General features: G+C 36.3%; 2 protein-coding genes across 2 annotated transcripts; both read left to right on the forward strand.

Moving 5' to 3' along the window:
- Positions 1–6,491: 6,491 nt before the first annotated feature.
- On the forward strand, positions 6,492–9,850 carry LOC107092796 (retinal homeobox protein Rx1-like). Its single transcript, XM_015387453.1, has 3 exons — positions 6,492–6,874; positions 7,139–7,296; positions 8,787–9,850. Exons 1-3 carry the CDS (start codon positions 6,640–6,642, stop codon positions 9,198–9,200), a joined length of 807 nt encoding a protein of 268 aa, XP_015242939.1. The 5' UTR covers positions 6,492–6,639; the 3' UTR covers positions 9,201–9,850.
- A 3,050-nt stretch (positions 9,851–12,900) lies between these two features.
- Positions 12,901–23,238, forward strand: micall2 (MICAL-like 2). Its single transcript, XM_015387448.1, has 17 exons — positions 12,901–13,164; positions 13,341–13,389; positions 14,888–15,029; positions 15,135–15,301; positions 15,373–15,503; positions 15,583–16,080; positions 16,157–16,341; positions 17,103–17,163; positions 17,554–17,753; positions 18,290–18,400; positions 18,569–18,633; positions 18,801–18,924; positions 21,113–21,215; positions 21,352–21,425; positions 21,932–22,046; positions 22,168–22,214; positions 22,294–23,238. Exons 1-17 carry the CDS (start codon positions 13,022–13,024, stop codon positions 22,368–22,370), a joined length of 2,292 nt encoding a protein of 763 aa, XP_015242934.1. The 5' UTR covers positions 12,901–13,021; the 3' UTR covers positions 22,371–23,238.
- Positions 23,239–24,263: the final 1,025 nt, after the last annotated feature.

The following is a 24,263-nucleotide window of genomic DNA, read 5'->3' on the forward strand; positions in this document are numbered from 1 at the left end:
AGGCTGGGCTCTCAAGTTTATCCCATGGTCAGTGATCCAAGACTAAAACAATCAACCTGCTCGCTCTGGGATACTATTACCAGGGAGAGTGAGGCACAGCCATAGGGGCTTTTTCAGCCATGAAATACACTTTTTGTCCAAGTTACAAACACATTTGAGGTGTGTTGATTGAATTAAACCAATTCATGCTCCAGCTAATAGATTTCTTTGTTCACACATGTGACGCAAAAGCACAGTCAAGAAACTAGAGAGTGCAATGCAGATCTGTTTGCAGAGAGTTGGACAAAATGATCCAATATTTGTAATAAATTAAAAAGAAATGAGCGCAGTGATTGCAGTTGAGATTGACCCAATCCGATAAGTATAATGTGACACATCATTAAGGCATAAGGCATAAGTGACAACCCTCAAGCCTCACTCAAACTTTCATTAAATATTGAGTATGTGCTCATTGCTGCTCCAGCCTGAAAATTACACCACACAGATAAATTCCCATGACAGCGGTGCTGACGATAATCATCCATCTTTGCGTGACATTTGGCAGAACGCTTGCTTTATGAGCTGAAGTACTACAGTAGTAGATGAGAAAGAATAATAATCTGCGTTGTACGTGATCACTGTTATATCAGATCTTATCACACTGAGGACAGATAGTTAATCCACTTCAGCCATCCCCAGCATTGGGGCAGGACGACAAATAGCTCATATGATTTAATTAAAAATTCCCTTTTGCCTTTACTTTTAAATCAAAGTTTATTTTTTGTACAATACTTCATACTCTTGAAAACAACTTTCTAATGTGGATATTTTTTTATTGTTTATCTACATTCATTCAAGTGTTATCAGTGATATGCTTGTGTTCTTATATTCTATAGTCTACATGATTTTTAAAGGAAAAGTACGGTCATAATCAGAATTCAAACTTCTGAAAGTACTTTAAATGTAAAATTATTACATACTATAAAATAAATGATAAGTGTTTTTAAGTATGCATAATTTTCATTTGAATGTGCTTCACTGGTGACATCCATGTTTGTCAAAGAACACTACTGCCACCTAGCGGTTTGTGACGTCACGGTGCGGTATCGGCTGTTGATCAAGTCCCAGTGCTGTATCAGGTGTTTGTCACAACGCACTATTATCCAAGTCATCTTGAAAACATTCTTCCAAATGTTGGCTACATAGGAAGTGTTTTTTCTCTGGCCAGAAGTTCAATGGCAAATCCTCCCTCTTCAAGTTGGCAATCTAAAGACGATCCCGTCCGTGGTGGATCATGAATCGGAAAGGTGAAATAACTAATTCATTTTTCACTTTTACCCAATAATTGTAACATTCAACTGCCATGCATGTGGGCATTGTCACTTTAACTATAGTTCCTGCAAATTTCAATGGTGAAGTCCTCTGGAAATCTTAATTGTTGTTGATTGCAGGTGTGTATAATAATTCCCATTGATTTTGCTTGTAAAGCGGGGAGAACAGCGCTAGGTTTACCGCACCGTGACGTCAGTGCTGGAAGATGTCAGGAGTGAGGTGTTACAATATTTGGGCAAAAATGGCCGCTCCCAGACTCAGTGATCACAACTAAAATTATTATTTTTATTTTTACACTGATTAATGCTAAATTCATTAAATCACTGCAAACATATTAGTTTTAGGTATAAATAATGATCCATTGATTATTCCTTGCTCACTGGACTTCTCCTTTAAAAGTTTGGTTTAACTGGGAAAGGGTGACCTGTAGTAGTAAGAGCATTCTAAGAAGGTCACAACTGCCTTGGTTTAAATCATAATATAGTCCCAGATAACTTGTTGGCCGCTTCACAGTGGCAGCCAGAGGTGGTAGTAATTGATTACTTTACTCAGTTAAAATTAACATTTTGAAAAAAAACATACTTTTAGAAGAGTTTCAGTGTGCAATACTCCTACTTGTATAACATTTCTGTCTACTGTACTGAGATCGACATAGTTTATTTTCACATGAACGTATACATACATACGTACGCACATTCTCACTGATTATTTTTATTGTAAAATGTGAATGAAGGTTACCAACAACCCTCAAGGGACTTAAAAAGTGATAACCTCCATATAAATGTGCACATTTTTAAGCATCAATGAAAGCATGCATATATTTAAATGCAATTATGAATCCTTTTACTGTCCCACAATGGGGAAATTCCCTGTCCGCATTTTAACCCATCCCCTTGGGGAGCAGTAGGCTGCCATTGTGTGGCGCCCAGAGAGCAGTGTAGGGTTAGCGGTCTTGCTCAGGAAACCAAAGTGCAGGCTGTGGGGATCAAACCGGGTACTTGCCACCTTTTCACAGCACAAGCTCACTGCTCTAACCACTAGGCCAACACTGTATCTGCATAGTATGAGTATACAGTTGGTTTAAAGGGATATGGCATAGGGGAAAAACACACACATTCATAAGGAAAGGTTTTAGATTGTTTTTAAACTGGTTTTGTGAGATCTTAGCACACTTTAGAGCCTCGGTATAAAACAGCAAACTGAGACTGAACTGGTGAATATACAGTAAACCGATTGTAGCAGTTGAAGTTCTTTCCTCTGTCCTAACGTACATAAACTTACTGTAATGAATAGGGTTATATGTTTCACAAAATAAAAAAAAAAGATTTTTCTTTTAAAAATCCTGATTTTTCTTTTTTATCCAATTCAGTCTTTAAAATACCAGAACTTGTACATAAATTATTTTTGCATCATTTCTAAACATTAATTCAGATGTTATGAGCCGACAATTACTCTGTACTTGAGTAGCCTTTTTAGCAAATACTTTTTACATTTACTTTTGTAAATAAATAACACTGAAGTATCCTCCTGCCAACTGCTCTCTTACAGGAATTTAACACAGGGGAACATTTTGGTTGTACTCTATAAGCTTGCATGACAAACAGATAATTTGGTTTTAGTTTGAACTTACTGCCCAGGATTTGAAATGTATAACTATAGCTCAAAGTTGTTAAGTAGTTCTAATAATAATTTTTAAGCATCATCCTTTATGCATTTCACACATAAAACAACAAATCAAAACTTAAATGTAGGATGCAGTTGAAACAGGTTATGATGCTAAAGTTTTATGCTTTCTTGTTAATTGACAACTTTTGCATATGAGCTCAGATCAGCTGGGGATGATAATATTCTGGTAGTGTCTGCATTTCCTCACAGGGACAGATTTTAAGATTTGAATACATTTAAAATATATGCGTAACAATTAAGCTGCTTAAAATATAAATTTTAAAAATTGAGGCTTTTAATTTAAGATTTATTCAATCACTATTCATTTGCACTAATTTAATGTAGGGCACTGATTTTATTGCAAGGATCTAAGATGTGTAACAAAAAAAAAATCTAAACAAAAAATGTCATATTGCTAATGGTTGGCTTTAAGTCCTTGTTTTCCTAAGAGAAAAAAAAAAACGTTTACTGAAAGTATTAGTTTATTTTTTAATTTGGTTGCTGTTCTAGACTTTCTGCAAAGTGATCACCTTGGTACCAGAAAAATGCTCAAATCAACCTTTTTGCTCTAGTGATCTCAGCTTTTATTTTTAATTTGAGATTTGAAGAAAGGAAATTGGCTCTGTAGCTTATTTCCTCCACCTAGGCATCAGTTTAGTGTTTAAACAGGTGCGGATGAAAGGGCCACACAGGTGATGGAGTTTCAAGCTTTTGCTGTGTGCAGAGGAACGACCATTCAGTGACTCACCTGAGCTCTGACCAGCTGTCTTTCTGATCAAAGCCCCTTCAACTTGACTGTTTTATTGGTGACAACACAGACAGCTGGATGTTTCCACCACCATGTGAGCCGATGAGCAGTCGGAGAGGTGTGTTGTTGGCTGATTTGTGTCTCTGGATTAATTGACACACCTGGGTTTAATTCACACAGGCAAGGCTCATCGTCTCATCAGAGATCTGTCAGCGCTAAGCTGCAGCTGTCTCACTCAAAGATGGAAAAAAAAAAGTGTTAATAATCTTCCTGTTCTGACTGTTAATGTGTTGAGGCGTTTGATAAGGTGGAAAATCCTCAGTGGTTTGGGCAACATTTTTTCACAAAAACTTTATCATGACAGTTGAGCGGTTATCAATATCAAAAACCCAGTTTTGTTCCTTTTACTAAGCATGATTGATCCTAAATTTCTTCGATTTTTAATTTTTTTTTTTTTTTTACAAATACTTGAACCAAATTAAATCTTGTAATAAAATTAAGTAAAATAATAATGTGAATGTCTTTACGTCTCTATTAAATCAGTAAAAATATATTACACGTAAAAAAAAATCCCTATTAAATCTGAAACAATAGTTGTAGTTATTTACTTGGCATCTCTGCCAGATTCAACTATTGTTCTCATTCAGGTAAGAAAGGCTTTTGTTAACAATATTGTAAAATGTACAATGGTTATAGCATGTAATACTCTTATGAGAAAAGAGACAACTGATAGTGATACCACGATGAGGGCACTGGAAAATAAATTCCATTTTCACCCTATGTTTTATTTTCTATCTATCTATCTATCTATCTATCTATCTATCTATCTATCTATCTATCTATCTATCTATCTATCTATCTATCTATCTATCTATCTATCTNCTATCTATCTATCTATCTATCTATCTATCTATCTATCTATCTATCTATCTATCTATCTATCTATCTATCTATCTATCTATCTATCTAGATGTTTTCAATAAATAATTTAAACTAAAACACTGATATGAAATTCATTGTGCAATTTTTGTCATTGCTTCTACACAGGAATTAAAGCCAGTTATTATCAAACTACTCATTTTTTTTTTTCTTTTAGAATTAATCAACTTGCTGTCTTTGGACATATGTTTATACATCCAAATTAAATGATTGAATGTAAAATATTTGTAGCCATTTGTTTTAATTTACTGATGCATGTTGTTAGCAGCTCACAGGAAATTAGCTGCATCGTTCTGCCTTTACCAGGTGTCACAAAATGTATAAAGTTTGTCATTCTTTTTCACTTAAAGAGACTGACCTTTTATTTATATCCTGAAATAAATAAGACCAATGTTAATATAACAGAATATTTTGCTTTTTGTTGATTACATAATGAACTTCTAAGCTTCCTTCAAACCGCTGCAAACAGCACTTGTAAAGGCTTGATGATGTTGATGTGACTTTGCTATAAAATGAGTTTGATACTCCTGCATAACAACCAACAACTGCGACTGAAAAGTCAAGATTGGCAGCAGTGACCCTGCGCCTCTATGAACAATGGATGGATGTTATTATTATTTTTTGATAATCTCGATCATGAAAAGTCTGCTGTAATGAATTTGAACTGCTTGTAAAGGTTTTCTACAAGCATGTGTCTTTATTAAAAGGGAACTCCAGAAATAAATTCTGTGGGAAATAAGTTTTATGTCATTCATATATATGTATATATACATATATATGGTCCTTCTTAGCGTTAGGACCACTCCAGTTGAGACTGGTGTGGAAAGCACATTACATTGATGGGTAAAACTGGGGTTGAATTATTCTGCACTGATTTTGGATGCTTTAAAACATTGCTTATAAAGAGTCTACAGATAAAAAGTGCATTTCTATATCAGAATTCTATCTTATTTAATATTTCTCATATTTTACACTATCTCAATGCCATAACTTTGTGTTTTAGTTCTTGTTATTTCTAAAATGCTGTATTTGTATTATTGTGAGCTAGTGTTTGTGTCTTATTCTTTGGAGCAGTAAACAAAAATGTAGTCTGGTTATATGGCACCATTTTTGCAATTTGTATTTTGCATAAGAAATCTATGTTGTGTCAAGAGTTTTAATAATTGCTTTTTATCTAAAACATGGTTGTTTAAATACACACAAACACAGTAACAAAAGAAATATGCTCACAAAGATAAAAAAAAAAAGGTCCAGAAGATACAGCTTAATGGTAAGACTTAAAAACTGCAAAGAAACCCAGAAGTTTGTTTCCTGCTTTGTTTATCTTGGGACCACTTCTTCAGGGTCTGCTGCTCCTCCGTGTGCCTTTATCCCAGATAACTGAACACCAGCTCTTATGACTTCTCTGGTCCGGTGGTTTGTTTTTATGGTTTTTGACAAGCTCTAAACTGGTCAGGTGAAGGCACAGATAGATTCTCGGCTGATCAAACTCCCTTTGGTATTACTCACTAGTGCTCAAGGATGTTACAACTTGTCCTAAATGAAGTTAGGAAAGAAGAGATGTTATGAGCATTTTATGTCGGGAAATGATTGTAGGTAATTTGTTTTTGATAGAGCTATGACAAGCAAAGTGAATACAGATGGTTTAATATTATTTTAAAGGTGTTTGTTTAAGTCCAACCCCACCCAATCCCAAACTAGCTCCTGCAGTGTATTTGGATGAATGTGACAGGTAGGAGGGGGAAGCTAAGTTGAGACCACCTCCTACTCAGGTGCTACCTTCACTTTTTAAGCAACACCTTCTACCTGTTCTCAGTGCCTCAGACACCTTTAACAGCAACACCTTCAGCAAAGTGGATCAATTTTTGCAGTGGATGCTGGGATGTATGTAGGTATTTGATTAGCATCCCATTAGAATTTAACCTGGCACTTACCTGCACACCATCATTAAATACCGGACTCTTAATCAAGAGGACATGTTTGGTCCAGGCCACATGGTGTCTACACTCCTTCCTGCAGTTTTTCATTCTCCTGCATCTCACTTCTTCCCTGCAATCCCAACCAGACTGAGTGCTCCACCTCAGTTCCTGATACCTGGACCCTTTTTCAGCTATGAAGCCCTGAGGAATTACCTTCAGCCAGAGCCATGCAAAGAGTCATTGCTGTTGACCACACAGGCAGTTGGGATAGGGCCACTAACGGAGAGTGAAGGTGAGTTCTAACCCCACCTAATATAATTTTGGATTTGCTGGGATATAGTGCAGTCAAACTGGTACTGACAGCTTTTAAGACAGTCTGTGAGCATCAGTGTAAATGTTTACAAAAGACTGTCTAATAGCTCGTAACTAACAATCAATTATCAGACAGTGTTAATGTGGGTCTGGTGATTGCTGCACTAATTATCCAATCTAGGGCCATTAGTTCCCCGTCACCCGTTGGCAGCTGTCTAATTGGTGCTTGTCCCGTGCTTTCCAGATGAACAGAGGCCAGTGAAGCAACGGCGTGCACGCGCCAACTACAGCAGCTGGCAGTTGGAGGAGCTGGAGAAGGCATTCAAAACGACCCACTACCCAGATGTCTTTATGAGGGAGGCCCTGGCACTCAGACTGGATCTTATCGAGGCCAGAGTTCAGGTAACTGGTGCTCTAAAGTCAAACTGGAACTGTTTGAAGGCCATACAGCTGGTAGAAATTTGTTGGTCAGGTTTTCTGTTTTCCATCATAAACATTTATACTGAGTGACATTAATCCCTTAATTTCTTAAATTAGCACTGTTTATTTTAGAGTTATTTATAAGAGCAAAAAATAAAGTCTTAAAATGTTATTCCTAACATTTAGTATTGTGTGTTCCCCTTACGCTTTCTTCTATCTTCTTGTTTTTGTAATTTCACACCTGCAATTCGCTACTTAGGTACATTGAGGGTATTTCTTTTCTATTCTACTCTATTCTATTCTAACTAGCATTTGGGATGTAACAGAAACTGTTTTATCCAAGTATATCCAAACATAGGCTACTATGACGTTTAACTTTATTTATTCAGCAGTTTTATATTTGCATTTTTTTCCTGAATTTATCAATCGTCCTAATAACATGAGCCATTTCAAATAAAATAAATTAGCTAAATAATGTGAAAGAGGGATTCATACAATTTGAGATTTTATTTTATCCCACAAAACTCGTCACCTTGCATATTAATCAAAAAGTTTCCCCTTAAATATACCCTTTGAAATTTTGGATTATTCAATTTCATTTTGTACAAATAGGTAAATATTTAATTAGACAATTAGTAGACTTTTAGAACAATAAGTAAGCTGTGTGATGAAATTAATAATGTTTCTTTAAACTAACTTTGGTGTCAAAGGCTGAATTACAGATGATTTTTCATGCTTTAATTTCATCTAGTTTTGACCATTTTAATTGTTTGGAAAGAAGAATCTTGACCACCTGTAGTCATTTCAGTGCTGCTGTAAAGTTTTTAACCAGTACATGACAGAGATAGCGCTTTACTCCGGTTTTAATCTCTTTACATTGGCTACCTGTATATTTAAGAGTTCATTTAACATTTTTTATCTGTATTTAGAGCTCTAAGTGATCAAGCATAAACCATCAATATTTTACATTCATATTTCTATCCAAACAGTGTGAGATTTTCCAGTTAAAGTTAGTTATTGTTTCCACAAACTCCATTTAGGACCAGAGCAGATCGATTTATAGAGCTACGGCTCCCAGATTCTGGAATGGTTTGCCTCTGTATTTGTGCTGTGTTGACTGTTCTTCTAAGAAGCAAGTCATTATTTTAGATCACATTTTCACTAGTATTATGCTGTGTGATGTTGCATGAATGCTGTTTTGTTCTTTTTCTCTCTTTTTTATGTTTTTGATTTTTGGTGCTTTTACAGTTTTTTTTTTTTTTTTTTTATTGTGTAGCAGTTTTATATCCTGTTAAATATAAGTAAGGTTTACGTATTTCTATTGCAAGAAATCACATGGAAACTTAAGAACCATTTTTTTAATCAATGACACCTAATTAGTTTTTTTATTAATATATAAAAGTACTAGAAAAAAATAAAAATGTTCTCACAATGTTTGACTGCCTGTATGTTTTCCTTTCATTTGCTTTTAGGTTTGGTTTCAAAACCGTCGAGCGAAGATGAGGCGGCAGTTAAAAATCCAGGGCCAGCTTACCCGGCCTCCAATGAAAAGAAATGATGAATCTTGTGAGCAGGAGAGCACAATTTTCATACAAGCAGAAAGTCCCAAGTGCAAAGCTTGGGAGAGACAACAGGAAAGAGAGATCTACCCATGGACAAAAGCTCCGGCTTCTTCAGAGGGTTTGCGGAAGCAGCCTGTGACCCTGAGTTTGGGGAAGTGGGAGAGGCAGGAGGGGCCCAGCTCAGAGGAGCTGCGCTCCTGTAGCATCGCCAAGCTACGGGCCAAAGCCAGAGAGCACGAGGCTGAGATTCACAGCACTGTAAACATGTCAGGCAGTGACTCGCAGGCACAAACGCAGGAAACTGATGCCATTCTCAGTGACTAATCATATTCCTTCTTCCTGTTTATACAGATAAACTCTGGACACCGTCAGCATACAGCCATTGTTTGAACTTCTGGGGAAGCATTTCATCACTTAGCTATTAATAATTGAGACATGAATAAATAAATGTATGAATATATTAACTATATACTTTCTACCCAATTAATAAAAAAATATAAGGGAATTTAATTTACTAAAATCATACCAAAATTATTTTGACTTTGAATATGAATTTCTACAAAAAGGAGTATTTAAAGGTAAAATCAGACGATTTGTGCCTTAATAAATATGAATATATAGGCCAATGTATTGTTTTTTGTGAAAGTGTTCCATTTTTTGTCCAATAATATGAAAAAAAGTGAACAACATTTGATTATATGTAAATTCTAACCCCCTGAAATGATGCTCAGATTGGATAATTTTTAATTAGCTTGTATTTAACAGCTAAGGTGGGAGGTTCGAATTGCTTTTTTTTAGCCTCTATTTAAAATATAAAGAAGTACAGTATAATAGAAGTGAACTCTAGGATATATTATCACAGTTAGTGTTTAGGTCTCTGTATACAGGATAAAATATTGTTTTTGTATGCTTACAATGAAGAAAAAACGTGATTAAATGAATCATTAAATGTATTATTTAGTAAAACAACTAAATCAGGAGACATGTTTCTTTGATTTCTTAGACATAAGAACTGTTGTTTTTTAAGGGCGTCTTTTGTTGTTCTTCCATCTAAAAATGTGTAAAATGACCAAAATATATAACATAAAAAACACATTTTTGCACAAATTTTATTTGTGAAAACAAGAACAACAGAATTCAGGACTTGTATTAACCTGTTAATCTAAGTACGAAAGAGCTAGGAGGTAATAATGGACGTAATAGTCTTGGCAGACTATAAAGTACAAAACTTACGCTTTGTATAGATAAAATTCTGCAATTACTTAACATTTTTTTGAGAGTTTATACAAAGAAATATATGATATGCAATGTGGTTGTCTAGCTGGTGTGACGGTTTACTGTAGGTTATAAATTGTGTGCTTTGTTTAAGATCTGGGGATTTTATTCACACTCATGTCTCTGAATGCAGTTTTCAGCGCACCTTAAATATGATTGATGATATATTCATGGAATGCTCCACTATGCTGAGGCCCTATCAGGTAACAATGACTGATGACAAATGTTGACATCAGGGCACAGCTTAGATAGGATACAGTCAAGAAATTTCTGAATGAGTTCACTAATGACATCCCTGACCTCTTAGGTTACAGTCACACACAGCCAGGATGTCTGCATGTATTGACATGTTCCTCTCAGGAAAAGGGGGAAATAGCTAAAAAATGAAATCATAAATCCAGGTTCTGCAGATAAACTGCACAGTAGAATTTTGTTTTTAGAGACCTTTAAAGTGATATAGTTTTTGTTCTTTTTTTAAATTGTTTTTAAGCAAAGCTGTAAATATAAATGGTTTTAATTAAGCCATAAATCCAAAATTACAGGCGAGAATTTGTCCTTAATAATCAGACTTTACCTTTTTTTTTTTTTTTGAATTTCATCAAGATTAAACCAAATCTCAAAAGTCTTCCTTTAGATAAGAAAAATACCTCTTTTCAAGACGTTCAAATTCTGTCTAGAGTTTATACCACAACAAAGTCCTCCAACAGTGCAGTGAGACACTGCCCCCTACTGGGCACATAAGTGCTTTTACAAACAGAAAAAAATATTTAGAAGAGTCAATCTGCACTCTCTACATTTATTATACATATATATGTATAAAAACCTTAAATCAACATTTTAGAAATATAAAATTATTTGCTACGGTAGCGATTGTCTGATCTAGTGACTATAAATAAACAGTTGTGACAGTTTGAGTGAATAAGGGTCAATGCAGGTTTCTCACATTTCACAGACTTCAATTAAGCCCTGGTCTAATTACATTGCATGAGTCAGAGGTTTGAACCCTCACTGACAAGATCAGTAGGTCACATGTTACTTTTCTAAATAGGTCAGATCCAGCCTTTTTCATTTATTACTCTCATAGAATGAATTACCTGCTAATCTAGAATCTTTTTTAAAGTTTTCTCCATAGCTATTCAATTTGAGGTATAATAAAATATGAAAAGTTGGAGGGTAGCTGTAAAATGTTAACCTACTTGACCACAACCTAGTCCAATAATGGTAAATGAGCATGTTTATTTCAAAATTCAACACAATTTGATGGATAAAATATATCTATTCGTAAAATTATGTGTTACCTTCTAAATATAAGTTATCAGTAACCATATAATATGGCCGCAATCATAGATTACCTCGTATTTGTCTTATATAACATATGTATGCCAATTTAGTTTAGCTTCTAACTAACAGACAGTAGCTACTTTGTGTAACTTGGCAATTGCACATTTTAGAAACAAAGATGACATATCAGTTTCTTCAAGGCTTTCATGTAGCCCTAAATGCTGATGATAAATCACACACAGTAGGCACACTCCTTTCACTACTAGTACGTGTATCCATAACAGCAATAACAGAATTCCAAAAAAGTTAAAAAGAACTCCACTGGGCTTGGTTTCAAAGTCTGAAGACATTTCACTTCCCATCCAGGAAGCCTTTGCAATTCAAAATTTCACACATTTTGGGACATTTTGAATTGAAAAAGCCTGAATGACTGAGAATCTTCACTAGATGATTTGGATGGTTAGTGAAAAAAAAGACAAAATGCAAAGTTATACATTAGAACACAACCAGGTTTAATTAGACCAAGAATCACAACTTTTAACGGTAAAATTGCCAATGGCCTGGACTTACACAGCACTTTTTCCAAGTCAGGAAACCTGACAAAGCACTATGCAATACATTCAGTCATTCAGCCATTCATTCACACACTCCGCACAACATCTATTACTAAACATGCACCAGCAGACAAACACTCGGACAGTCATTAAATGGCTTTTCTTTAATTTCATAGATGTTTACAAAGAGAATACATCACTATGAAGAAAAAGTACGACAGAAAAAATTACATAAGATCAATCTTTTTTTTTTGTCAGTCAGGACAAATGCAGAAGTGGTAATACCACTTCTGCATTAGCCTTCAGTTTATTTAAGGCTTAAACTTTGAATGATCTCACTAGCCTTCTGAACTGTCCAATATTAAACATTTAGAGTACCCAGTTCAGAGTCATGTTTCTATAGTGGCTCCATCTCTAAAACTACTGGTGTAAAACGTGTTTCTTTCCTCCTATGGGAGCCTTACATTTCAGTATCAATTGTTGAATTTAGCCAATTTCCTCTATAATTATCATAAATTTGAATATTGAATTCAAATAAACATGCTTTGTACTGCCATAGAAAGCAAATAAGCTTCTAAAAACCAATAAGGCAGCCAGTAAACCCCTAATTGCTGCAATTTTAAAGAGCCATGCTACTTAAGCTGACTAGTTTAAGTTCATAACTCAACTACACGCTTTAGGTTGAACAAAAATCAATCACATAGGCTACTTTAAAATATTTGGCCGCGGTTAAGCGGAAAAGTACATGAATCATGAATTGCACATTGTTCTTTTTGGAGCCCATTTAAGGGCCAGTTTAATCAGCTGTTGTGAATGAAGGACTACCAGTCAGTGCCAATTAGTGTAATGAGCTGAGAAACCCACACCACTGCGGCAGCAGCAACACAAACTCTTCCCAGAGGGTAAACCAGAAGGAAACCGGACGCAGCTGCTGTGAGCAGGAAAACTTTGTCTCTTTCCTCCTCCACAAACACTCAGAGGTGGAACTTTTCCGTTTTCTAAATTCAGGTCTGAGTGAAGTGCAGCGCTGGAAGCATGGCAGCCATCAAGGCTTTGGAGCAGTGGTGTAAAATGCAGTGTGATGGATACAGAGATGTTGCCATTACCAACATGACTACTTCTTTCAGGAGTGGACTGGCATTTTGTGCTCTTATCCACAAATACAGACCGGATCTCATGTAAGTGTTTCAAACTGCAGGTTGTTTTGTTTTGTCCTAATTATAAGGATGACTTTCTGAATACAAAACTAACTAAACTAAAATAAAAACTTAATCATCCTGCATTTATCTACTAGATTAGATAAAATTTTATCTGTCTAACATCCCTATGTATTCCTTTTGGTTTTTATTTTCAGAGACTATGACTCGCTCAAAAAAGAGGATGTGTTTGAGAACAATAGACTGGTAAGGATGTCCAGCTCTACACCCTTTAGTTTCCAACATGGATAAAAAATTACATTTAAATTGCAAACCATTTTTTTGTGTTTGCCTCTACCTGGGATAGTAATCATTGTTCTGTGTATGCACTTTGATGCTCTATCTCTCTGGTACTTTTTCCTGAAAAGACCTCACTTGGGATGGACTCTTTAAATAACAATTCACAACTTATATGTATTAAATAACCAGGAGACATGACAACAGATTTTGATTTAAATGGTAATCTTACTCAGATCAGAGAAGTTGCTTAGAGTTTACAGAATGGCAGCTGCTCCCCTCTCAGAAAGTGGCTCCGATTAACAGCTAAAAAGGCATTTTTTATACAACTGCAGTCTGCCACATCATCATATTTAACATCATACAAGTTAGCAGATCAGTAGACATCCATGGCTTCAGCCTTATCAAAATATTACACTTCGTTCTTAGTTGAAGGACACCGCTCTCATTCCATTTCCAAATCTTTGCCACGTACAAAATGAAGATTATAACTCTGTATCCACACAGAGGAACTGTCTTAATTAGATTCACTATTGTGGAAAACATCAGTTCTGACAAACAGGCAGTCAATACCAAGATGTAACAAACTCAAACATCATCAGTGATGATTATCCTAACACCACAAAGGCTGCAATATGCAATATTTTTTTTCTTTGCATTTATGTCACTGGTTTAATTTTTGTTTAAGCTGTTTGCACATATTCATACTACAGTCTGCAACTCCACTTAAGACTTTATTATTTTTATCCACTTTATTTGGCTAACCTCTTAGATGGTATAATTGATTTAGTCCTCTGCCATCATATCCTCTGAGAGCTGGGGCTCCTGTAGAGTACTATTCTTTGCACTACTTCCTTGTTGTCCTGGGCGATCCTGGTAAAGTCAGCAAAAACCTGATCCCAGGGGCATGGCTGTCCAGGCTATTAATTTTGAATGAAGCTTGCTGTCATCTGCTATTCGATCCACACCATGATGGATCTCTCTCTGACGTACACTCCTTCAGTGTGGCAAGACTGACAGATTTGTGGCCAGGGACTAGCCTGTTTCATCAGGTTTAAGTTTAGAGTCTCTGTTGATTCTCCCTGTTCTGAAACATGAGTAAAGTAATTTACACTTCTCTATATTTCATGAATTGTATCATGTTCCTTAGTAGGTCCCCCCACTCTTTAAGTTGAAACCTTGTCTGTTGCATGGTGTAATTTTTTAGTCTTTTAAACACAATTGTTAGTGCGATGAATAGCAATTTATATTATCAAAAGTGCTGATGCTAAATTACTGCTGATATAATTCCCCACACGGTGGCAGGAAGTCTTCACCCTTTTCTTGACCCTTCTAAACTCCAGTACTGAATACTTTCATGTTATTTAGTCATTTATATTTTTAAGCACACTGAAATTCTTTCATTGTCAGGAAAAAGCTCTTGAACTATATCTGTTGTATCCTTTGCATTTAAAACAATCCTTTTCAGGCCTTTCAAGTTGCAGAAGAAAAGTTGGGCATTCCAGCTTTGCTGGATGCTGAAGACATGGTGGCATTAAGGATCCCTGACAGGCTGAGCATTTTAACTTATGTGTCCCAGTACTACAACTACTTCAAAGGACGGCCACCAAGTGAGTGATCTCTTTAGCCATTGAAATCCTTTGGCCCTTATAAAAATGTCAGATGCTCTTTGGTGGTTTTGGTGTAAATTTTACTTTAATGTAACTTCTCCTTAGTGGGAGGAGTGAAAAGACCAGCAGAGGGCTCCAAAGAAGAGCCATCTGAAAAGAAAAATCAGCCAGTAGTGGCCAAAATCTTGGAGTCTAAATCTGGCATTGAGAATCGTTTACCTTCCACTATCACTGCTTGTAAATCACCGATGTCAGATAAAGTTGGTGCTCAGGTTTGTATAGTTGATGTCCAAAAATCTCTATCATTGTTAGACCTCAGATGTAATTTAAGCTTCTTTTACAGAGAGTGGTTTTGGCTGATGGTGCAAACAAAACTGGAACTCTGAACAGCAAATGTGTTGCATGTAGGAGCCATGTCCATTTGGTTCAGAGGCACTTTGTGGAGGGCAAACTCTACCACAGAGCCTGTTTCAAGTAAGATGTGTTCATCATTGGGGATTCCTTTTTGATTAGGTTTTCCGTTGGCAGTAACATACATGTAAACTTTCCTCAGGTGCTGCGAGTGCTCTTCTGTACTTCATACTGGAAGTTACAAGCCTGGGAAGGATCCAGGCACTTTTGTCTGTAACACCCATCAGAACAGCCACAAAACTTGCACCTTGAATGCAGAGGTCAAAACTGGATTTTCTAATTCAGCTGTCTCATCAAACTGTGCAGCAAAGACTCTACTAGCACCACCAACTGTATCCTCCGTGCTATCAGCCCCAATTAATGTTGGACCAAAGTCCTCAAGTCCTGTTCAGCATTCCCAAACCTGGACGGCCTCTGCCCAGAAGACCCAGACAGCTCGGCAAAAGTTTTTCCAGACTGTACAAGTTACTCAACCTTCAACTGTAAATGGGAAGCCCATTGCGTCCTCAGGTGATCCAAATGTCCATCTAAGTTCTTCTGATGCAAACAGAGTTGGGCAGGTTATCGGAAAGAAACTGGGAGGGGAAAACTCCAACAATAACAACAAGAACCTTTTTACTATCAGATCTGCAGAAAGCCGGTAGGCATCTTTGCAATACAGTCTAATGCAATGAATATAACCTTGAGCTAAGTGGATGACTTGCTCTCTCCTGTAGATTTTGCACTGACCCATTTTTAAAAGACTTTGTTGGTTTGAGGAAGAATAAAAGCAGCCAAGACCCAGCAGGAAACTGGGAAGGACGAGTTGGTACCAGCCAAACAAACAATGAGGAATCACCATGTCTTAAGACTATCAACAAGGATAATACCAGGCCAACAGCGGTACACAAAACAGCCAAAGGTACCTGCCATGCAATTTCATTTTACTTGTTCTTGAGCCACTATTTGACATGTTGCCAACCCCCTACCCCCATGTCAACCTCATTCTTTCTGTGCGCCTCAGACATTCATGGAAAACAAAGCTCTTTGTCATTTCTGCCCCATTTTCCACAGCCAGAGCATTTGGCAGGCGCTGAGCTGACATTTCTGTCTTAAACTAATGAACTTTTATTGAACTGTCATTCTGGTTAACTCGGGGTGTGTGTGTGTGTGAGAATAGGTGTCAGTTGGGTTGAAGATGGACGCATAATTGTTGGATTTAATTGTGGATTCTATCAGAACTTTTTTTTTTTTTTTGACAATTCATAATAACATAAATGACTTTTTTCTTAATGTATATTTACATTGAGAATCCCATAAAATATAAAAACAGTCTGGACACATTGATATGTTTCTCACTCGAGTGAGATCTCTAGATGCTTTTAAAAAGTGCATCATTGCAGATATGTAATCGAGTTTTGGTGAGCCAAGTGTTGAGACTTATTTCACAGTTGAAATGAAAGTAATAGAGCATGGTCTACTTTCTAGTTATTTCCAGTTTGACACTTTTATCTTCTGCTGTGAAAGTTAATATCTTAATAGATTTTGAGCATTTTTTTTTTTAGTTTCAGACATTATTGTAAGCAGTATATGGCAGGTGCCTTTAGTAGCATCATGTAAATGCCTTTTAAAGAAATTTTCTTTTCCCTGATAATACTAAAAGTATGACTGCTTTTTCTACAGGTCCCATCTACCAGGAGTGGCAAGCGAAGCTTAAATCTGTGAACACCGAGCAAGGGCTAAAGTAAGTTTGTTCAAATGGTTTAATATTTAAGTTCATGGATAACGTGAACTTGGTCCTTAGAATAAAACTACCTGTCTTACCTCTCAGCTTATCCATCCTCTAGAATGCATCGTCGTCGACTTTCCTCCATTCCTTTTGTCCCTGACTGCCTCAGAGTGCCGACACTTGTTCTGTCTCCCATCTTAACAAGCCCCAAAGAGTGTCTGGCTTGATTTTCTTTAACTCTAAATTTTCTTTCTAATCTCTCACTTTCAACATTTTAATACTGCGAAATAGAAGGTGAGGTGGTCTCTAATCCATCTTCTACACTTCCAAAACTTAAAATCATTTAATTGATGCTGTTAAGATGAATTGGCATTGTTGGATTATAAAAATGTTTCTCTTCTGTAGAGCTTGTGAACCTGAAGCCGTTACCAATCAGCCTTCACCTTGTAGGACACCCAGGACTTCCTTTAATCTCTCAATTAGTGCAACAACGCCTCCCCCAGCTCAAACAGCTGCTGTAACTGCAGTTGGCTTTGGTTTGTCTGAGCCCATGTTTATTAAGGAAGCCAATCCACTGAAACCCGTCCTTGGCTCTAAAAGCCTTGGTAAGTCCTTTTAAAAAAAAATTAAGATCACAACCAGCAATTTTTATGCTTTACTATGTATTAAAATTGAACGCAAATTGTATGCAATATTTATCTAAAACAAACTACTTAATAGCTACAACTCTGGTCTCCATTAATAGAAAGACATTGATTTGGCAATGAGGGAACTGTTTCATGTGTGATTTATGAAACTGTCTTATATACAGTACCAAAAGTTTGGACACATTCTCATTCAAAGAGTTTTCCTTAATTTCATGACTGAAAATTTTAGAACACCTAAGGCATCAAAACTATGAATTAACACATGTGGAATTATATATATTGAGGATGTGAATCGATCAAGCAAATTCAACCATTTATCCAAACATAAAAATTTTACTCATCGTTTCCAATGATTAACTTAATTGATCTGAGAACAATTCTAGGTTTCCTTGGATGTGGGCAGATGTAAATGTGGTGGTTGCTGAAGTTCATCTCTTGCCAGCTGAACTTTTGAACTGCCAACCTAAAATATGCAAAAACTCTTGTCTTCTTAGGCTTAAAACATGGTAGCTGCTCACCTGTGAAATTCCCACTCAGACCTCCAGCTGTGTCCCCGGTCCCCATTAATTCAACGGCTGCTTTAGACTGTCTGGAAAATCCCTCAGGTTGGTTTCCACCTGCTTTAAATGTGATCAAAGATGGATGCAATGTAGAACTTGGAGTTGTAGAAATTTTGTGAAGAGAAGTCAATTTTGACAATGTGAGTTTTTATTTTTTTTTCCTGAAAAGCTGCCAAGAAAGGACTATCTAATCCTGTTTTATCTACCTCTTAGCTGCTAAAAAGGGAAAGTATTTGTCACCCACCGCCGCCTTCAGGACTGAAATGAGGTCACCCTCTGTAAGTTCTCTCCATTAAGTCTCTTAAGAGATTAATTAACACTTTCACAAAAATGTTTTCATTACATTCTTTGGGGAGGATGGTAGAGCTTCTTTAGGTCAAGAGTGAAAATTCATAATTAAAATAACAATTTTTTTCCTTTTTTTTTTTTTTTTTCTCCCCAACAGCGGCTGTGTCGTCATATTCCAGTGGAGCAGATTGAGAAGGAGCTGGTTGATATTGAGTTGAACCTGGTTCAACTGGAGAAAGAGGGTGTTGAGCTGGAAAAGCAACTCCGCAATTATGAGGAAGGTTGGTTAGTCGTTCTCTCCATTCTACACTTCATTGTTGACACAATAATTTCAGCTTGGTGTTTTCAGACATTTTCATCAGTTTGCTTTCAATGTGCACTGAAACCATTTAACTGCATCTCATGATTACAGGAAGACATTGAGTCTTGGGTCCAAATCTGTTGTGCATTTTTTTTTCTTTTTTTTGATGCAAAGTGGTGTTTAAGATGAGCTTCACTTTTCACATCCCTTTCTGGTCAGACATGGGTTTCTGTTCCCCCACATTGGTCTTGGAGGTTCATAATCGAAGGAATACGCTTTCCACCTAATGGCCACCACTTGGTCCTCTGCAGTAGATGATGTACACCCAAATACATTTTACTATATGTGTATGGACTTCTGAATACCCTGTGGGGTATCACTTGTGCCCTGACTGCCACACACATTCACTCAGCGTCTGCAGGGTAAATTACCTGCCATTTCTATTACAGTTATTGCTGCCAAATGAGGTGAGAGGCACAGCCAGCCCACAGAGATGTAGCCTTTCCTTTTTGGTGGTGGTGGGAGTGGGGGACCTGATTGCTTTGCTCAAGGTCAACATGACTGGAGTAAAGCGGCATTGAAATAAAGTGTTAACTATATAAACACCATAGAACTAATGCATATTGGTATTTGATGTACAGAATCTCTCACCAGTTCACTTGTATAGAAACTTAAAATGACTATTAACGGCTTCATTTTTAACATCACTGGTGCTGAGGTGAACACTAAGTTTCTAGAATTTCTTTTTATCATGACCTCATCAGTTTGACCAGATGAAGTTGTTCTTGAAAGGTATTGTACATCTGTACAAATGGGTTATGTTTGACTTCTACATGCCCCTCTTCTTTAAGCTGGTCTTTATGGATTCTTTAACAATTTTTTTTTTTTATTTGAAGCTCAGGTCTAAGCTTCAATTTTATTTTGTATATGCTCTTAGATAAAAATTTTACAGCTTTGGACTTACAGTGAGGAAAATAAGTATTTCAACAACATGCTATTCTAAGTTCTCCCACTTCGAAATAATGGAGGGGTCTGAAACTGTCATTGTAGGTGCCTGTCCACTGTGAGAGACGGCAACAACAAAAAAAAAAAAAACACAAAATATATGCTTTTTTTATTATTTTTTTTTTACCATTTATTTGTATGATACAGCTGTAAATAAGTATTTGAACACCTGAGATGATCAATGTTAATATTTGGTCCAACAGCCTGTATTTGCAATTACAGAGGTCAAATGTTTCCTTTAGACAGTTTTATACCAAGTTTGCACACATTGCAGGAGGGATTTTGGCCCACTCCTCCACACTGATCTTGCCTAGAACAGTTGAGTTCCTGGGCTGTCACTGAGAAACACGGAGTTTGAGCTCCCTCCAAAGATTCTCTGTTGGGTTTAGGTCTGGTGACCCCCTTCATTATTTCTAAGTGGAAGAACTTGCAAAATCGCAGGGTGTTCAAATACTTATTTTCCTCACCGTACCGGTTATGTTTTTCTGCGAAGTATTTACTTACTATACTCCGTCCATCCATTTTCTTCCGCTTATCCAGGGGCTGGGTCGCGGAGGCAGCAGTCTACGCAAAGATGCCCAGACTTCCAGACTTACCATGCTATAGCAGATAAATGTGTAGTACTATTCTGCAAAAGCTGTTCAGTTCAGTACTATACTTGCCTGCAGCTTGGGTGTCTGTCCTATGAGGGGAGAGATTCTCTTCTTAAATTGCGAATTCAGACTGATGTCCTGAAAATAATCTAGTTGCAGACAAGCTGATCATCATGAAAATTAAAATGAGCTTTGAGAGCTAATTTTTGAATCTATTCACGTGAATCATCCATGCTGTCATTGTTCATCTGAAGAGCATAGATCTTAAGATGTACATAAATGTTCCTGTTTAGACATTGAGCTTAATTTATCCCTACAGGATTTAATTTATTCTAGTTGGACACATTTAAATGAGATCTGTTGACTTGTATCAGCCAGCCAGAACAGATGAGTTGTTTGAAATAAAAAAAAAAAAAACACTTTAAGCTGGTATTAAAATGGCATTCACTACTTTTAAATGAACTGCCCCTAATTGATGTGTGCATATCAATTATTTCAAATTGCATAACTACCAAGAATATTAATGTAAATCTCATTTAAAATGCATCTTATATTGATGATTTGTTGCAGAGGGAGAAGGGGACATATTGATGGATCCACTGATGGTTGACTGGTTTAACCTCATTCGCAAAAAGCAGATGTACATAAGGAAGGAATCAGAGCTTGTTTACCTGTGAGTAATACTTAAGATGCATAAGACTGGAATTTTGTTTGGCATAAATTAAGTGGAAATCTATATTTTACTTGAACATACCGTGTATAATTTGAAGAGCTTCAGCCATTTAGTAAACTAATCAATGTTTATTCAGTGCAAGAACTCAGGAGCTCGAGCAACAGCAGCCAGGAGTGGAAGAAGAGCTTCGCAGGCTTCTTGAAAAGCCAGGTAAAATGCTGAAATTTTCAACGCAACTATTAAAACATCTTCCTGGGTGAAGAGTTTAATCAACCAGTATAGGCTGTGTGCACACTGATCACATGATTTGATGATCATGGACACCTTTTAAAGGCAGCAAGGCCTCTAACACCAGGTCCACTGGATGTTCTGTACTTAAAATGAATTTCTCTCCAGGATTGATTAGTAGTATTGAGTATTAAAGGTTTGTGTTTAAAACAAATCCTTATTACATTTTGAAGTATTGGCTCAGGAATACAAGGCATTAAGAGTACAGAAACTGTAGACTGTAAGACTTAGGAGACGATAAGCTTTACATAACCTGACAAACTTGGCTTGGATTTAAAAACAAAACACATGCTTGCAAACATGAAACGGTACAATTTCTCATCATGCCTTCAGAATTTTTAACAAGCCAGATACAATACATATATACAGTTTGAATCTGGATTAGCTGCAGAATAAAAATCATGAATGTTTTATATGATCTATCGCAGATAATTTAAAGTCCAAAGAAGAGTTACACAGGGAGAAGAAACTGCTACAGCAACTGATGGAGATCGTTGACTGCAGAAACACAATTGTGCAGGTGCTTGATGAAGACCGACTCAGGTAGCTAAATCTATATTTAGGAATACTTTTAAAAGAGGGTTTCAAATGCTACTTCTATGGTGAGATTATTTTGGCTGGAGTTTTATTTGTATATAGATATCTTTTTGTTCTCCTACCTAAGGGAAGTGGAAGAAGACAACCAACTGAATAAGATGATGCAAGATCTTGGTAAATACTTCAAAAGAAAAAAAAAATACCTTTTTAAATGCATCCTAATAATCATACATTTTTGGTGGGGCGGGGGCAGGAGTGAAGAAAACCAGAAGTAAGAGGAAATCTTTCTCAAGAATGTTCAAGCGAAGAAGTAAAAGGCCTGTTAAGTGATTGGAATGTGTGAAAATGATTAGTCTTTTACATTTATTTAAATCAATGTCTTTGCTGTTTATGAAAATTCACCCAAGTTAAAAGAAGAAAAGTTTGATTATGTTCATTGTTGGGATTAATTCACATTGTTACTCAGGGTGGTTTGCATTTTTGTTTTTCAGTGTTCTAATTGTTTTTCCTCAAGACTCAAAGCCTGAGAGTTTAATTATTGCTGTTTTTAAAAAAGGTTCTACTTGGAAATTGATTTTTTTTTATCATCAGCAATTTTTCATTTATTTGGGCAAATATGATTTATTTCTGTTTCTAACATTTATCTGAGGAGAAAGTATGCATGATCCAATTTCTGTAGGATTCTTCAAAAGTCTTGATCCACAATTGAATATTTAAGTATTTAATAATTGATTTTAACAAATTTACTCAAAGGATATTAAAGGTCTTCATTAACTTTGAATGTGTGTGGTGCCACACATGTTGAGCTGCTCCAGGCTGCAGCTCCTCTCCTGCTGTACTGTAGGTGGCAGCCTGGGTATGCAGTATCACTAGGCAGGAACTTGGGGAAATCCAATTTGCCACAGTACAGACAGTTAATTTCTTTGCTAATTTTATAAATGCTGCAAAAAAAATGTTCAGCTGATGCAATAACGTTATGTGAAAGAGGATTAGGCAGAGCTGTAGCTCATGGCTGAGGAAAGGCTTACAAACTATAGGTTGTATTAAGCATTTTATCTCAAAAGCAGGTTTAATTAAACATTACTCTGCTGATATCTGCATCAGAATAGCTCCATACCTGAGCTATTAAAATGTTCAAAGGATATGTGGAGTTGCTCATCTGTAAAAATGTCTCTTTACTGTTTTTATAATTTTAAATGCTAAAAGTTTTAATAAACTGTAAACTTTTCTATTTATGTAAAACTTTAAATCTATTCAATAAAACTCCTTTACAGACTGCTATGCATGATGACTTTCTTTTCTTTTTCTTCTTTTTTTTTTTCTTTTTCCCCTTTTCCACAGATTATTAAACTAAGGCAATCCCCTTAAGGATGTTTGGAGTTTTACTTCAAATATAAGTCTTTTTATTCTAACAAAACTCTACGCATCAAGACCAAGAACAGACTTTAAAAAGTGCATCAAATTATATTTTAATAAAACCTTTTGAAGAAAAAAGAAAAGTTAAAAAATGCATGCAATATACCAATGACAGTAAATTCTTAACACATCGCTCATTTTGAGATGCATAAAATTGTGCTCACAAACTTGGAACAAAAATCTTTCTAGCTGAGCAGAGTTGGATGATGCTGGTACAAAAAAACCGCCACGCGTGATGCGGGTGACAGTCGAGACTGAATGTGTGATATTAGAGTTAATTAAAGCTTTGCGCCCCATCTACTGCGAATGCTTGCACTTCTGCAATTAAGAATCAAAGGCGAGGGCTTAGTGTCGGGTGGGGTTTGGGCGGTGGGGGTGTCTAATACATGGCTTTAACAGGAATGGGGACCTGATTTGCCGAGCTCCTAGCGACAAGCATTAACAGCCTCAAATTAGAGGTACATTAATATTCATAAGTAAAACAATTCATCCTGTGAATATGTGATGAAATGGAATCCTCTGAGGTGAGCTCTTGTGTCCAGGCTGCCATCGTTCATTAAAATATGCCATTACCCATGAAGTGCTTAATCTTTATGAAAGGGTGGTAAAAATCAGTTTGAGGTGGAATCTATACAGCAGTACGGTTTAAAAGAGTAAATACTGTATATATTTACAAATTTTGATCTAGGACCAAAATGTTTTTTCTTTTCTGAGAAGTGCAAACTGAGATTCAGTGTAATAATTTTACTGCCTCATGCAATATGATCTAGATTTCGTTTTCCCTTATTTCAGCCCCTGCCAGATCCT

Source organism: Cyprinodon variegatus, unplaced genomic scaffold (assembly GCF_000732505.1).
Source record: "Cyprinodon variegatus isolate N-32 unplaced genomic scaffold, C_variegatus-1.0 Scaffold395, whole genome shotgun sequence".
Classification (NCBI taxonomy): domain Eukaryota; kingdom Metazoa; phylum Chordata; class Actinopteri; order Cyprinodontiformes; family Cyprinodontidae; genus Cyprinodon; species Cyprinodon variegatus.